At 41.7% G+C, this 13,242-nt stretch overlaps 1 protein-coding gene across 2 annotated transcripts in view; it reads left to right on the plus strand.

Annotated features, from left to right (window-relative positions):
- Positions 1-13,242, plus strand: part of NME8 (NME/NM23 family member 8) — a 36,778-nt gene that overhangs the window by 20,048 nt on the left and 3,488 nt on the right. For both annotated transcript variants that reach the window (XM_039247198.1, XM_039247197.1), the window contains exons 11-17: positions 233-408; positions 2,286-2,430; positions 3,310-3,417; positions 5,626-5,777; positions 7,423-7,567; positions 8,460-8,699; positions 11,292-11,430. In XM_039247198.1, the coding sequence (XP_039103129.1) occupies positions 233-408; positions 2,286-2,430; positions 3,310-3,417; positions 5,626-5,777; positions 7,423-7,567; positions 8,460-8,697 (964 nt within the window). In that variant the 3' untranslated portion in view covers positions 8,698-8,699; positions 11,292-11,430. The remainder of the gene's footprint in view (positions 1-232; positions 409-2,285; positions 2,431-3,309; positions 3,418-5,625; positions 5,778-7,422; positions 7,568-8,459; positions 8,700-11,291; positions 11,431-13,242) is intronic.

Consider the following 13,242-nt stretch of genomic DNA (forward strand, 5'->3'; position numbering starts at 1 on the left):
TGGAGCCTGCTTCGGATTCTATGTCTCCCTCCCTCTTTGTCCCTCCCCCACGTGTGTGTGTGTGTGTGTGTGTGTGTGTGTGTGAGATTTGATAGAAAGATACAACTTTATATGAGATTTAATTTTTATTTGTTTTATTAAACCATTAAAATATTTGTGAAGTTATTACCAGTTTTAATTTTCTTAAACTTCAGTTTATAATAATCTTAAATTATATTTTGGATTTCCACAGTTTACAGGAATATCTGGAAAGACAACATATATCTCAGCTTTGTGATGTTGAAGAGAATATGGATAATGTTAAGAAGTTTATTGATATCTTCTTCCCTGATTTTAAAAATATGAAAAACCTAAAATTAGAAAAGATCCTGGCATTACTTCGACCAGATCTCTTTCAAGAAAAGAAAGGTAAGAAATAAGTATAAATAAATCCTAGTATAATTGCACCAAAAGATACTATTTTAAAATTTAACATTGAAGAAAAGAACACCTGAAGTAAGAAAGTTAGTTAATATTAATCTCTCAATGATAAAGAATAAAACATTATTGTAGTTAAAGAGTTTGCAAATTATCTTCTAACATTTGAATTTGTTAGAGTAGATTTTAACGTGGTAGGACTTATTATATAATAAAGATTGGACTTTATACTTGAAATGCCCTAATTCAAAGCTTGGGTCAACTCCTCATTAATTGTGTGATTTGATACTTTACCAAGTCTATTTCTTCATGTGTAAAATTCAGAAGATTAAAATGAGGGGCGTCTGGCTGGCTGAGTGTGTGACTCTTAATCTCCGGGTTGTGAGTTCCAGCCCCACGCTGGGAGTAGAGCTTACTTTTAAAAAATGAGAAAACATAAAGTGCTTGGCACTTGAAGGATGCTAGTTATTTTTTTAAGTTTATTTATTTTGAGAGTGAGAGAGAGTGGGTGTGAGTGGGTAAGGGGGAGAGAGAGGGAGAGGGAGAATCCCACCCAGGGTCCACATTGTCAGCAGAGAAACCAATGTGGGGCTCAATCTCATGAACCCTGAAATCATGGCCTGAGCCAGAATCAAAGGAGGGATGCTTTTAACCAACTGAGCCACCCAGGTGCCCTAAGATTTGCTTAGTTCTTTATAGGTTGTGTAATTTTGTATTGTATTCTAGTGCTTGGTCATTTGAGTATTGTGTTATGAGACTCTGGTGAATCTTGTTAAAATCTTCTGGAAAATGTTGATTTCTTGTTTGTCTTAGAAGTCAGTCGGTCGGGTTAAGTTAAGACCACATGTCCCATCCCACTTTCTATGGGTTATTTCCAATGTCAGTTTCAAAGTTTTTCAAAGTTTTGTATGCTCTTCTGGACTACACAGCTTGGAGATCAGTCAGAGACCTGAGTGACGCCCGATACTGAAGTTCGAAGCTCAATCCTCAAGCCTTTATTGCGTTGCCACTTATCAGCCCCAGCTTGGGGCTGATCAGTCCACTACTTCAAACGCAATTTAGGCAGTCGCTTTCCCCCCACTGCCCACCTTCTCTGCGTCTATCTCATAAGCCTCTGCTCTTTGCCCTCTTGCTGGGTATCTGGGCTTTTAGCCTGTGTGGTTGGGCACAGCCCACTTTTAATTTTTTTTAATGTTTATTTTCGAAGGAGAGAGAGAGACAGAGCATGAGCAGGGGAGGGGCAGAGAGAGAGGGAGATGGCAGAATCTGAAGCAGCCTCCAGGCTCTGAGCTGTCAGCACAGAGCCCGACACAGGGCTCCCACTCATGAATTGTGAGATCATGACCTGAGCCAAAGTCCGGTGCTCAACCAACTGGGCCACCCAGGCAAGAGCCTACTTTTAAGACTGCCTCCTGAATGTGAGAAAAAAGTGGGAGAGAGGAAAAAAAAAGTAACAGGGTTTTCCCCACACTGTTCAGAGCACAGAGTCCCGTCTTCTCAGTTTCACTGGTCAAAGGGAAGGATTTGTTCTTAGTTTTGTGTGCATTTCATGTCTGAGGCTTGCCTTATAGTAAGGGAGGAGCAGAGAGAGAGGGTGACACAGAATCTGAAGCGTGAAGCAGCTCCAGGCTCTGAGCTGTCAGCACACAGCCTGATAGGGGGCTTGAACCCACGAACTGTGAGATCATGATCTGAGCTGAAGTCATACGCACAACCGACTGAGCCACCCAGATGCCCCTATTTTTGCCAACTTCTAAATTTCATATGAGGACGAGATGCATTATATGCCACCATCATAATACATTCTGTCTGGTATGGATAGCCAGTAACCCATCAGTTTAACACTTATCATGTGACTTTTAATTTAGAGGATGTTTTAAATATCATTGATGATGAAGGCTTTAAAATACTGATGGAAAGACCAATCGTATTGTCAGAAGAGGAAGCGCAAACACTATGCAAGGAATTTGAAAATGAAGATTATTTTGAAACTCTTATCGAAAAAATGACCAGGTAAAGTAGATTTTGGGTTTAGAAGACACATTCTGATTTAGTCTTATTTATGTATTTAAATTCTAGTTAGTTGACATACAGTGCAATGTTGGCTTCAGAGTAGAATTCAGTGATTCCTCACTTACATGTAATACCCAGGGTTCATCACAACAAGGGCCCTCCTTAGTACCCATCCCCCATCTAGCCCATCCCCCACCCTCGTCCCTCCATCAACCTTCAGTTTGTTCTCTATCATTAAGAGTCTCTTGTGGTTTATTTGACTGAGTTTTGAATCATTACACTTCTTCTGACCCTGCCTGGGTCAAGTTGCCACACCCCTCAGTTCTGTAAACATGTGCTGAGTCTACTTATTTGCCAGTCTCACCCCCACCTCGATTTTTTGCTCAACTGTCCCATCTGCTCTTGTCCTCCTGACGTGCTACTAGAGAAATGGAAAGGCTCAGGTGGTCCCTGGACTTCATTCACTGAGTCGAATGCCAGAAATCCAAGGTGTGTGACGTCAAGTCCAAGTAGAGAACACACCGACTCTCAGGGCTTTTGGTAATCCTAAAGATCACTAGTCCAAGGAGAATAAGATGCTAGAAATCTGTCAGCTTTCTAGAAGGGTAAGTGAAATAGCAGCTGGGACAGAAATCCAGCAAGCGTATATAAATCAGCAGGAATATGGGGATACTATATAGGAACCAATCTATCAGAACCAAGGTCTTTCCCTCCCCTTCTTCAGTCTGCTTCCATACTTTTATAAGGTGCTCAGTATTTTCTTGGCAGTACACCAATGGAAATTAATCTTAGAGTCTTGATAAAAGAATCATCTTGACTTGTATTGTCTATACCATTTAGCCACAGAGCCATACTTCACAGCCTTTGTTCTTTTAACAGCGGTCCATCTTTAGCCCTTGTTTTATTGAGAGACAATTGTTTACAACACTGGAAAGAGTTAATTGGACCCAGCACTGTTGAAAAAGCCAAGGAATATCTTCCAGAGAGGTAAGATTCATACCATGGGCCCCAAACCCTTTTCATGGGAGACTCTTTAATTTTGATTTGAAGATGGGTAAGAAAGCCACAGCTCCAGTCTAAGAGAGGCTCGCAGAAAAACCACTTGCCCTGGTTATGACGGGAGGCCCAGCCCAAGGGCAGCCCGAATATAGCCAAGGCTTTGCAGGCAGGTTGTGGGATGCTTGGCGTGGGGATGGGAAGTAAATGGTGAGTACCCAGCCAAAAGGCCATCTCCTGGCCTTGGTAGACATCAATTCAGGAGAAGAAAGGCCCACCCTTGGAATGAGAAAGAACAGAGATGCTCTATCAGATACAGGCAACTTGCTATACATGTTGGCATAATACATGACAGTACTAAGGAAGCATCACATGTAAACGTTGACATGTTTTCTTTTGGGTAGGAAATCTGGAATCTGACTTGCTCTGCATGGACACATTTTGCCCCTTATTTAGCCCTACAATTACTGTAAAGGATAATAGGGTTAGACAGTCTATAAGTAGTATGAGCAGAATGTCATAGAATCTCTTAATGAAACGAAAGGCATGGCATTCGAGGCAGGAATTCCCATCAACACAAGGCCTACACTTGTAGCCATACTGTTCTAGAAATTATGGTTTCAAGTGTGGAGGTAGTGCACCAGCACAGAGACACATTCTCCAGGGGAAGGCACTCAGCAACTGCCCCCCCGCCCCCGACTATTATAGTGAGGATTCAAACCAAAGCCCTTATGACCCCTGTGTTGCTACAAGTTCACAGTTAATCTTGACTGTTATTATTTTTTTTAATTGGTTCCTCCTTTCCCAGTTTCCTTGGCTCCACCCCGTTCTGTCAGGTTGCTTTTGGAATAACTCAGCAGAGATCTGCCCTTACCTGTTTACTTGAGTATCAGATTCTGCACTGCACTGCTTAATCTGAAACATGGTCACTTGCATAAAGGAGAAACACAGCAACGCCTCACGCTCATCACCTACTCCCTCCGTCCTATCCTCCCCTCACACACACATTTCTCAATAATCACGTCTAACAGCACCACGGAGGGGCTGGTTGGTGTTCTCTGCGCTGGACAGAGTAAGTGCCGGTGGTACCTTATACATTCATTGTGTAAATCCCCCACCCCTGGCAATCACAGGCTCCAAGGGTCTCAGGTTGCAAACGTCTTCAAACCAGAGGTGTGAGAACTGCCAAGGGTCAAGTGGGAAGTTCAAGTTGGATGGGGCAAAAAGGAAATCTGAATGCATCAGTAGAAGCAGAGAGGCAGGAAGAGGGTCTGAGGACTGAAAGCCAAGTGGCCAATAAAGTCAGGTTATAACAGGAAAGGACATTATTCGCTATAGCTGGATTTTGTGGGTTGGCAATTCAGGACTGTGCATAAAGGGCAGAAAATGAAATAAGGAGCAAGTATGTCCTCCACTGAAATGTACATAGATAAAGAGACAGTAAAAGGGGCAGCTGAAAACACATTAAGAAGCACAAGTGATTGAGGAGGTGTATGTGTTCATCTATCGTGAAGGCAGCAGAACAGAAATAAACCACCTAACAGAACACGGCCAGTGCCATCAACCTCAATCCTGCCTCTTTACATGAACCCATCCTGTATGCTCCTCATTTATCACTGTACATACTCTGCTGGATGCTTCCATCGCGGCATCTTTTGGATTCAGTGTTTGTGATTTGGGAGGCTTGTTTTACGGTCAAATGCCATCTCTAGAGCTTGATAATATTTAGTGATGAAAGAAGGGAAATGAATAAGGAGAGCTTAATAGGCACCATATGTTTTAAATGTATCATCTGATTACATCCCCCAAATCTCCTTCCAAAACAGTTTTATTATTTGTATTTGAGACAGCTCAAGCACAGGGAGGTTAACTCGTCACCCAATGACACATAGCCAGCAGGTAGTGCATTTTCACTGCACCCAGGAATCTCTTCGTTCTTTCAGAGTTAGCTGTAAATATTCACATCATGGTTATTTAAATGTCCATGTTCTTTCTTCCTAATGACTGTTACCTCCTAATAAGGAAGTTGTATGTTCTAAGCCACTCTGTCATTGCCTTTTGCATAATGCCTAGATCAGGAATGAGTTGCTCATTGCCTGATAACTTTTGAACAACTCGTATACATAGTGTTCTGTTGTGCTAGCTTATGCTGTGTTATGTGTTGCTCTGATGGTTCTTAACTTGACTTCATTTTCAAAGCTTATGCGTGCAATTTGCAGTGGAAGGCTTGCCTATCAACCAGTTGTATGGAAGTGATTCGTTAGAAACGGCGGAAAAGGAAATCCAGTATTTCTTTCCTCCTGAGCAGACTTTAGCGCTGATTAAACCTCATGTAACACGGGAACAAAGAGGTAAATATTTAGAAATAAAACTCAATGTTCACATTCCCTTCAAATCTTGTGAAAAATTTCAAACTATGCAGTGAACACCCATATCCCTCAATCTAGATTTAACAATTAACTTTTGTCATATTCACTCTCCTTCCCTCCTTCCCTCATTCTTCTTTCTGTCTCTCTCATAATCAATGTAATACCAAACTTTGTTGAAGTCCTTTTAGAGTTGATGGAGATGATGTTTTTCGCCATAGATATATTAGTATGAAAGATCATGTTAATGATATTTCTGATATCAAGCCATTATTCCATTTCTGTATAAATTACACTTAGTCATGAGATATTTTTTACATGTGCTTTTGGATTCTATTTGCATATATTTTATTTGGGATTTTTCACATTGAGACTGACAGTGAGATTGGTCTGCCCTTTTCATTTTTTTGTGCAAGGTTAAATAACAATGTAAAACTTCATAAAAGATATGAATGTCTTTGTGTTTGGCACTCTGGGGGAGTTTAAGCAGCAGTGACATTGCTGTTTGAAGATTTGGTAGAGTTTTCCCAGAGAGCGGGGGTGGGACAGAGAGAGGGAGAGACACAGAATCTGAAGCAGGCTCTAGGCTCCGAGCTCTTGACACAGAGCCTGACATGGGTCTTGAACTCACGAACAGTGAGATCATGACCTGAGCTGAAGTCGGATGCTTAACTGAGCCACACAGGTGCCCTTCCCATAGATTGTAATGCATAGTGTTTTCATTAACATTATTTTTTAGAAATTCTACACTGTGCCTACAATGTTCTTCTCTACCTGTCTGCTTGGTGATCAGATCTGACTGTTTCTGTACTTAACATAAGGGTTGGCCTTTCCGGAAGTCATCTCTGACCTTCCCAGCGAGAGTTAATGGTTTACTTGCCTGTGGTCTCAGGAGCCTTACACATTGCTCTTTATAAGAATGACCACCTTTATAAGCTGTGTTTCCAGGCCAGGCCCTCTGAGCAGACAAGTGTTTAGTGTTCCATTCACATTCATTCCCACAGTGCTTCCCCTAGGGCAGATCCCAGTCACCCCCTTTATAGAAGTCCAGCCTTCTTCAGCCTTTCTATTGGTTATGCCCAACTTGACCTTTAGAAAACAGCACAGCACTTCTAAGTGCTTTTGATCTGGACCAAAGAAAAGACTGTTGTACCAGGAAGCTCCCAATCCCTCAGTTGGCTTACTGAACATAGCCTTTAAAGTTTAGGCGGCTGGTGAGATTTTGACAAGGTTTATTCAGTTCCCTCAATGGTGCCTTGCGCTACTTCAGAGAGAAGAGTTCAAATCAGCTCCCCGCTTCAATCCATATCTAGCAAGGAGTTCCTTGACATTTGTAGCAATGACTTGAAAACATTCTTCACTTTCAGCACAGAGGCATACAACTCCCACCCTCCTTCTAGTCTATGAGATATTTTCGGTGCGTTCTGGAAAGGTGCATCTCGGAGATTGAACATCTGCGTTAGTGTATTAACATGGTGCTTTTCAATTCAATTTCATTTTGCATAGTTTTTGCTTTTTAAGCCACAGTATGCAAGTAAAACGATTACTGCCCTTAGTTATTTCAGTCTACTTGAATATGGAAGAAAAGTGGAGGCATTCTACAAAATTACCAAATATCTGTTTTCCCTAGAGGAGATTTTGAAATATATTCAAGAGGCTGGATTTGAAATAACACAGATGAAAGAAATATACCTAAATGAAGAAGAAACAGAAAAAATTTATTCAAAAATAAAAAATAAAGACTTTTATAAAGATGTATTGGAGATGTTATCTGAGTAAGTTTCTGATATATAGTCCTTTGCATTATAAAAGTAGTAAATATTCATTATAGAAACCAAAAGGTACAAAATGTAATGAAAACATCCCATGTAATTTCATTCATTCAAAGACACCCTTTTAATATTTGGGGCTCATTTCTTCTCTGTTTCCTTCCTTCCCTTCCCCCTTCTCTTTACCCATCTTTCTTCCCTGCCTGCCTGCCTGCCTTCCTTCCTTCCTTCCTTCCTTCCTTCCTTCCTTCCTTCCTTCCTTCCTCTCTTTCTTTAGGTCTTCAACATTATACAGAGAGATGATCTGGGTTTCAGTCTCTGCTTTGCCAACATATTTAATCTGTGCCTCAGTTGCCTTATGTGTAAAATGGGGATAATAATAGTATCTATCTCATAGGTTTGTTGTGAGGGTTATATAATTAGTACATTGGAAATACTTGGAACAGTGCCTGGAGTATATCTCTAGAATTAAACTATAGCACTCATTCAGCACAAAAATCTATTGGAAGAGGGAGAAATGGAAAAACCAAAAGACAGTACAAGAGATGCCTGGGTGACTCAGTCAGTTAAACATCTGACTCTTGATTTTGGCTCAGGTCATGATCTCATGGTTCGTGAGATGGAGCCCTGTGTCAGGCACCGTGCTGACAGTAGGGAGCCTGCTTGGGATTCTCTGTCTCCTCTCTGTCTGCCCCGCCGCCCACTCACATGTGTGTACTCTCTTTCTCTCTCAAAAATAAATAAACATTTAATAAAAACTTAAAAAGAAAAGAAAACACAAAATCACACTAATAAGGACAAGGAGTACAGACCAAGTGTGGCGTTCTGTCTTTACCATGTATGCGGTTCTCTATGGGTGTAAATAGCCCACATCTACTGAAAGTATTCTTCTATGCAGGGGTCTGTCTTTGGTCATGATTCTGACCAAGTGGAATGCTGTTTTGGAATGGAGACGATTGATGGGTCCCATAGATCCAGATGAAGCAAAACTACTGTCCCCAGATTCTATCCGAGCCCGCTTTGGAATAAGCATTTTGAAAAACGCTGTCCATGGATCATCTAATGTCTATGATGCAACGGAGAGCATTAACAGAATATTTGAAGAGTTGATTCCTGAGAATCCTGAGGGAAACTAAAAGTACAATACCTTTTTAATTATTGTTTGCTTTGCTTTCTTGTTACTGTGCTCGAGCCCCGGGTTAAGAGTGTCCTAGAAGGACCAGCACTTGCCCCATGTGTCTGAATCAAACACTTCCTGCCAGACACACTGTGCTATTCCATAGCAGCCTTGAAGCCACACCATATGTATATGGATAGAGTTTGCTTAGCTGTTGATAGAAAGCTTGAAAACTTTTCTGTCTTGGGCAATGTGGGAGACAGAGCCTACGTTAGGCGACTTTTCCCATAAAGCCTACGTTCCTTCTTTATTTTCAGAGCAGGCTCACATACAAGTGTATGGCCTTGGCTGCTGACTGGCAAAGGACTGTATATGGCCTCTTCCCATGTGGAGGGTTGTCCCCACTTGGATAAGCCAAACTGAGAATGAGTATCCAGAGCATAATGAGAAAGCAGTGGGACAGAGAGAAATCCGTCCACACCCAACCAGGTTCCTTGGGGAGAGAAGAGTATCTTGCTCCCCTAATACTGTCATCTAGGCTATGATTTCTCCAGGTATAAGCATGTTGTATCAAAATATTAGATGTGGGGCGCCTGGGTGGCTTAGTCGGTTAAGTGTCCAACTTTCGCTTAGGTTATGATCTCACGGTTCGTGGGTTCGAGCCCCGCGTCGGGCTCTGTGCTGACTGCCAGCTCAGAGCCTGGAGCCTGTTTCAGAGTCTGTGTCTCCCTCTCTCTCTGACCCTCCCCTGTTCACGCTGTCTCTCTCTATCCTAGAAATAAAATAAAAATGTTAAAAAAAACACAAAATATTAGATGCATAAAATAAAAATAAATTGGGGCATAGTGAAGCTCATTCCATAAGACTCATTCGATCATAGACCAAGGCATGAGTGTGAAACCCATGAACATTTATGTTGGGAAAATATGCATTGTGTGTCTGCTTGAAGAGTAGGTTCTTGGTTAATACAGAAGTGACCGAATGAAGGTTGTTACCTTCAGGAAAGTGCAAATCTACTGGGGAGACAAAACTCACAGAAACAACATCAGCAGAAGGATGGTAGACAAAAATTGTACACCTGCAATGGAATATTATTTCACTGTAAAAAGGAATGAAGAACTGATAACGTGCTACAATGTGGATGAACCTTAAAAACGTTATGTCAAATGAAATAAACCAGACACAAGGACACAGATTGTAGGGTTCCACCTTTAAGAGACACCTTGGGTGGTGAACTCATAGGGACAGAAACTAGACTAGAGTTTCTTGGGGCTGGAAGGAGGGAGACATGAGTTACTGCTTATGAGATCCAGTTTCCTTTAAGGGAGATGCAAATTTTTGGAAATAGATTGTGATGGGGGAGCCTGGGTGGCTCAGTCGGTTGACCATCTCACTCTTGATTTTGGCTCAGGTCATGATCTCGTGGTTGGTCCTGAGACTGAGCCCCGTGTCGGGCTCCACACTGAGCACGGAGCCTGATTGGGATTCTCTCTCTCTCTCTCTCTCTCTCTCTCTTTCCTTCTGCCCCTCCCTCCTCGAGTGTGTGCACATTCGTACTGTCCTTCTCTCTCAAAAATGAAAAATAATGTTAAAAATTTTAAGAAAGGAAATAGGTTGTGATGGTTGCAGACATAACTAAAACCACTGACTTGTATACTTGAAAAGAGTTAAAATTGTAAATTTTGTGTTATATATATTTTACCACAATAAAATATCTTTTTTTTTTAATGTTTCTTTATTTGTAGGAGGCAGAGAGATAGAGTGGGGGGTGGGGAGCAGAGAGAGAGGGAGACACAGAATTGGAAGCAGGCTCCAGGCTCTGAGCCGTCAGCACAGAGCCCAACATGGGGCTTGAACTCATGAAGCATGGAATCTGGACCTGGACTGAAGTTGGACTCTCAACCGACTAAGCCACCCATGCACCCCAATAAAAATATCTTAAAAATAAAATAAAGAAGAATAGTTCCTCAGGAGAGCACAAAGTTCCCTCCCAACAGAGTTCTCCAAACCCTCTCCTCAAACAATACACATTGAAGCTTGTCTTACAACACGTTTTTAAAAAATGCATGTAATCCCAGCATCAAAATCTTTAAATAAAAAGTAAACCTTTACTAAAGTTTCTTGAAGAGATACCAAATAAAGGATTTTTTTTTCCAAACAAAATATAACACCACCACCACAACCACCAGGAAATTCGTAGAGCTGCGTGTTGGGCGCTGCAGCTCCTTACCCACTCGTCACCTTCTCCTCTTGTTCTAGACTTTCCAGCATGTGCCATAAAAAGCTGCACACTCAGACCTGTTGTCTTTTGCAGCTCCCTCCAAATTCTATCCCCACATTTGGTCAACCAGCAATTCTGAAACCTGGAAAGGATCGAATAGAAAGCTGCAGTTACTCACAGTTAATGTTTTTAATTAGCCCTGTCCACGGCATTTGTTCATGGGTTGAAAACTCTTGCTGATTGTGAACTTGCTGAATCAGGCAGTATTATCGCATCTCAGAAGCGTGGCAACTGTATCACAGGTCAGGGATTTGTGTGTAAAATGGAAACCCACAACCTACTTTAAAATTAGCTTTCTATGTAGCTCATCAAGTATATTCTTCTTTTCTTAGGACTTGGAGAAGACACTGCATGTAAGTTAGAATCAAAAGGAAGATAGATACTCTCTGGAGGAAAACTCAATGTTCCCTCAAGTTAAACACTCACCTCAAAGTGAAAAACATATGGGAATGCGTAACAACAATAAAAAAGGTAACCTCAAACAAATCTTACTGTTTATTTTTACTCTATCTTTCAGAGACGAGTTAAGGCAGCTTGTATAAATGCACCCAAGGTCCAAAACATAATGGGGGGGAGGGGTGCATGCAACATGGGGAAGAAGAGTGTAGGATGGATCCAGTAAAGGCAGGAGTGGAGTCACAGAAGAGATGCATACGAAATGCAGCCCTAACGTATATTTAGAGGTTGGCCAAAAATGGACTCTAAGCCTTTCAGGAATAAACTCTGAAGACGTGTCATGTCGATTTACGTGATTTACAATCTAACTACAGGCCGGCCCAGGTCATGTATTTTGTTTCCTAAGGCTAAGACAAGGCAGCTCTCTCCAGGGATGAAGTTGAGAATAAGCCAAAGCGTTCGCTGGTTTTGGCATTTCCTCCTCTCAGGATGTCATCTGATGACGTTTGCCTCAGTGATGCATGTAGCAAAGTTACGTGCACAGCCAGAGTTATGTGTAAATCCCAGCCTGCTGGCTCTGAACCCTCCTTTCCATTCCACTCAAGAGAACATACTGGAAAGCAAGAGAGTGAGAATGATGCTCTTGTGTGATTAACGTTTCCTCCTAATTTTTAAACTATCACGTTAAGAGAGATACAAACGTTGATCATTTAGGATTCTTTTTACTGTGATAAGAACACTGGACACCGAGCTCTATCCTCTTAACAAAATTTTAAGGGCCCAATACGTTCTTGTAGACTCTAGGTGCGTGTTAGATAGCAGATCTCTAGAGTGTATTCATGTGACTTCACTGAAGCTTTATGTCAGTTGATTAATACGCCCCATTTCCCCCTCCCCCCGGCCCCCGGCGGCCACCGTTCCCATCTTTGATTTTTTGAATAGGACTAGTCACGTGGAATAGTGCAGTTCTTGTTTTCTGTGTCTGCCTTATTTCCCTTAACATACTCTTTTCAAGGTCCCTCCCAGAGTGTCACATTTTGCAGAATTTCCTTCTTTTTTAAGGCTAAATAATATTCCATCATGCGTAGGCAGCACATTTTCTTTATCCATTCACCTGTTCATAGACATTTTAGGCTGTTCCCACATGTTAGCTACTGTGATTAGTGCTCCAGTGAACGTGGGAATGGTAACATCAAGATCCGGTTTTTAATTATTTTGGATAAGTACCCCGAAGTGGGATTCTTGCGTAACATTGGTAGTCCTATATTTTTTGGTGGTTCTTTTGTTTAATTTATGAGGACCCTCCATACCGTGTTTACACAGCAGCTGGACCAGTTTGCATTCCTGCCAGGGGTGTAAGGGCTCCAGTTTGCCCACATCCTACTAAAGACACATATATGCACCATCCTGAGAGGTGTAAGGTGGCCTCTCACTGTGGTTTTGATTTGCATTTCCCTGGTGATGAGTGACGATGAACATATCTCCATATACCTGTTGGTCATTTGTATGTCTTTTTTGGAGAAAAGTCTGTTCAAGTCCTTAGCCCATTTTATTTATTTAAAAAAATTGTTTTTAATGCATATTTATTTCTGAGAGAGACAGACAGAGTGTGAGCAGGGGAAGGGCAGAGGGAGAGGGAGACACAGAATCAGAGCACAGAGCCTGTCGTGGCTCGAACTCATGAACTATGAGATCATGACCTGAGCCAAAGTCGGAGGCTTAGCCAACTGAGCCACACAGGCGCCCTGTTAGCCCAATTTTTTAGAGGAGTTATTGGGTTTTCTTTGTTACTGAGTTTTATGAGTTCTTTATAGATTTTGGTATCAGATGTATGGCAAATATTTTCTCCCACTCTACAGCTTGACTTTACATTCTATTGACTGTTCT

The sequence above is a fragment of the Hyaena hyaena genome, unplaced genomic scaffold (genome assembly GCF_003009895.1).
Source record: "Hyaena hyaena isolate Hyena2069 unplaced genomic scaffold, ASM300989v1 scaffold_294, whole genome shotgun sequence".
NCBI classification, from domain to species: domain Eukaryota; kingdom Metazoa; phylum Chordata; class Mammalia; order Carnivora; family Hyaenidae; genus Hyaena; species Hyaena hyaena.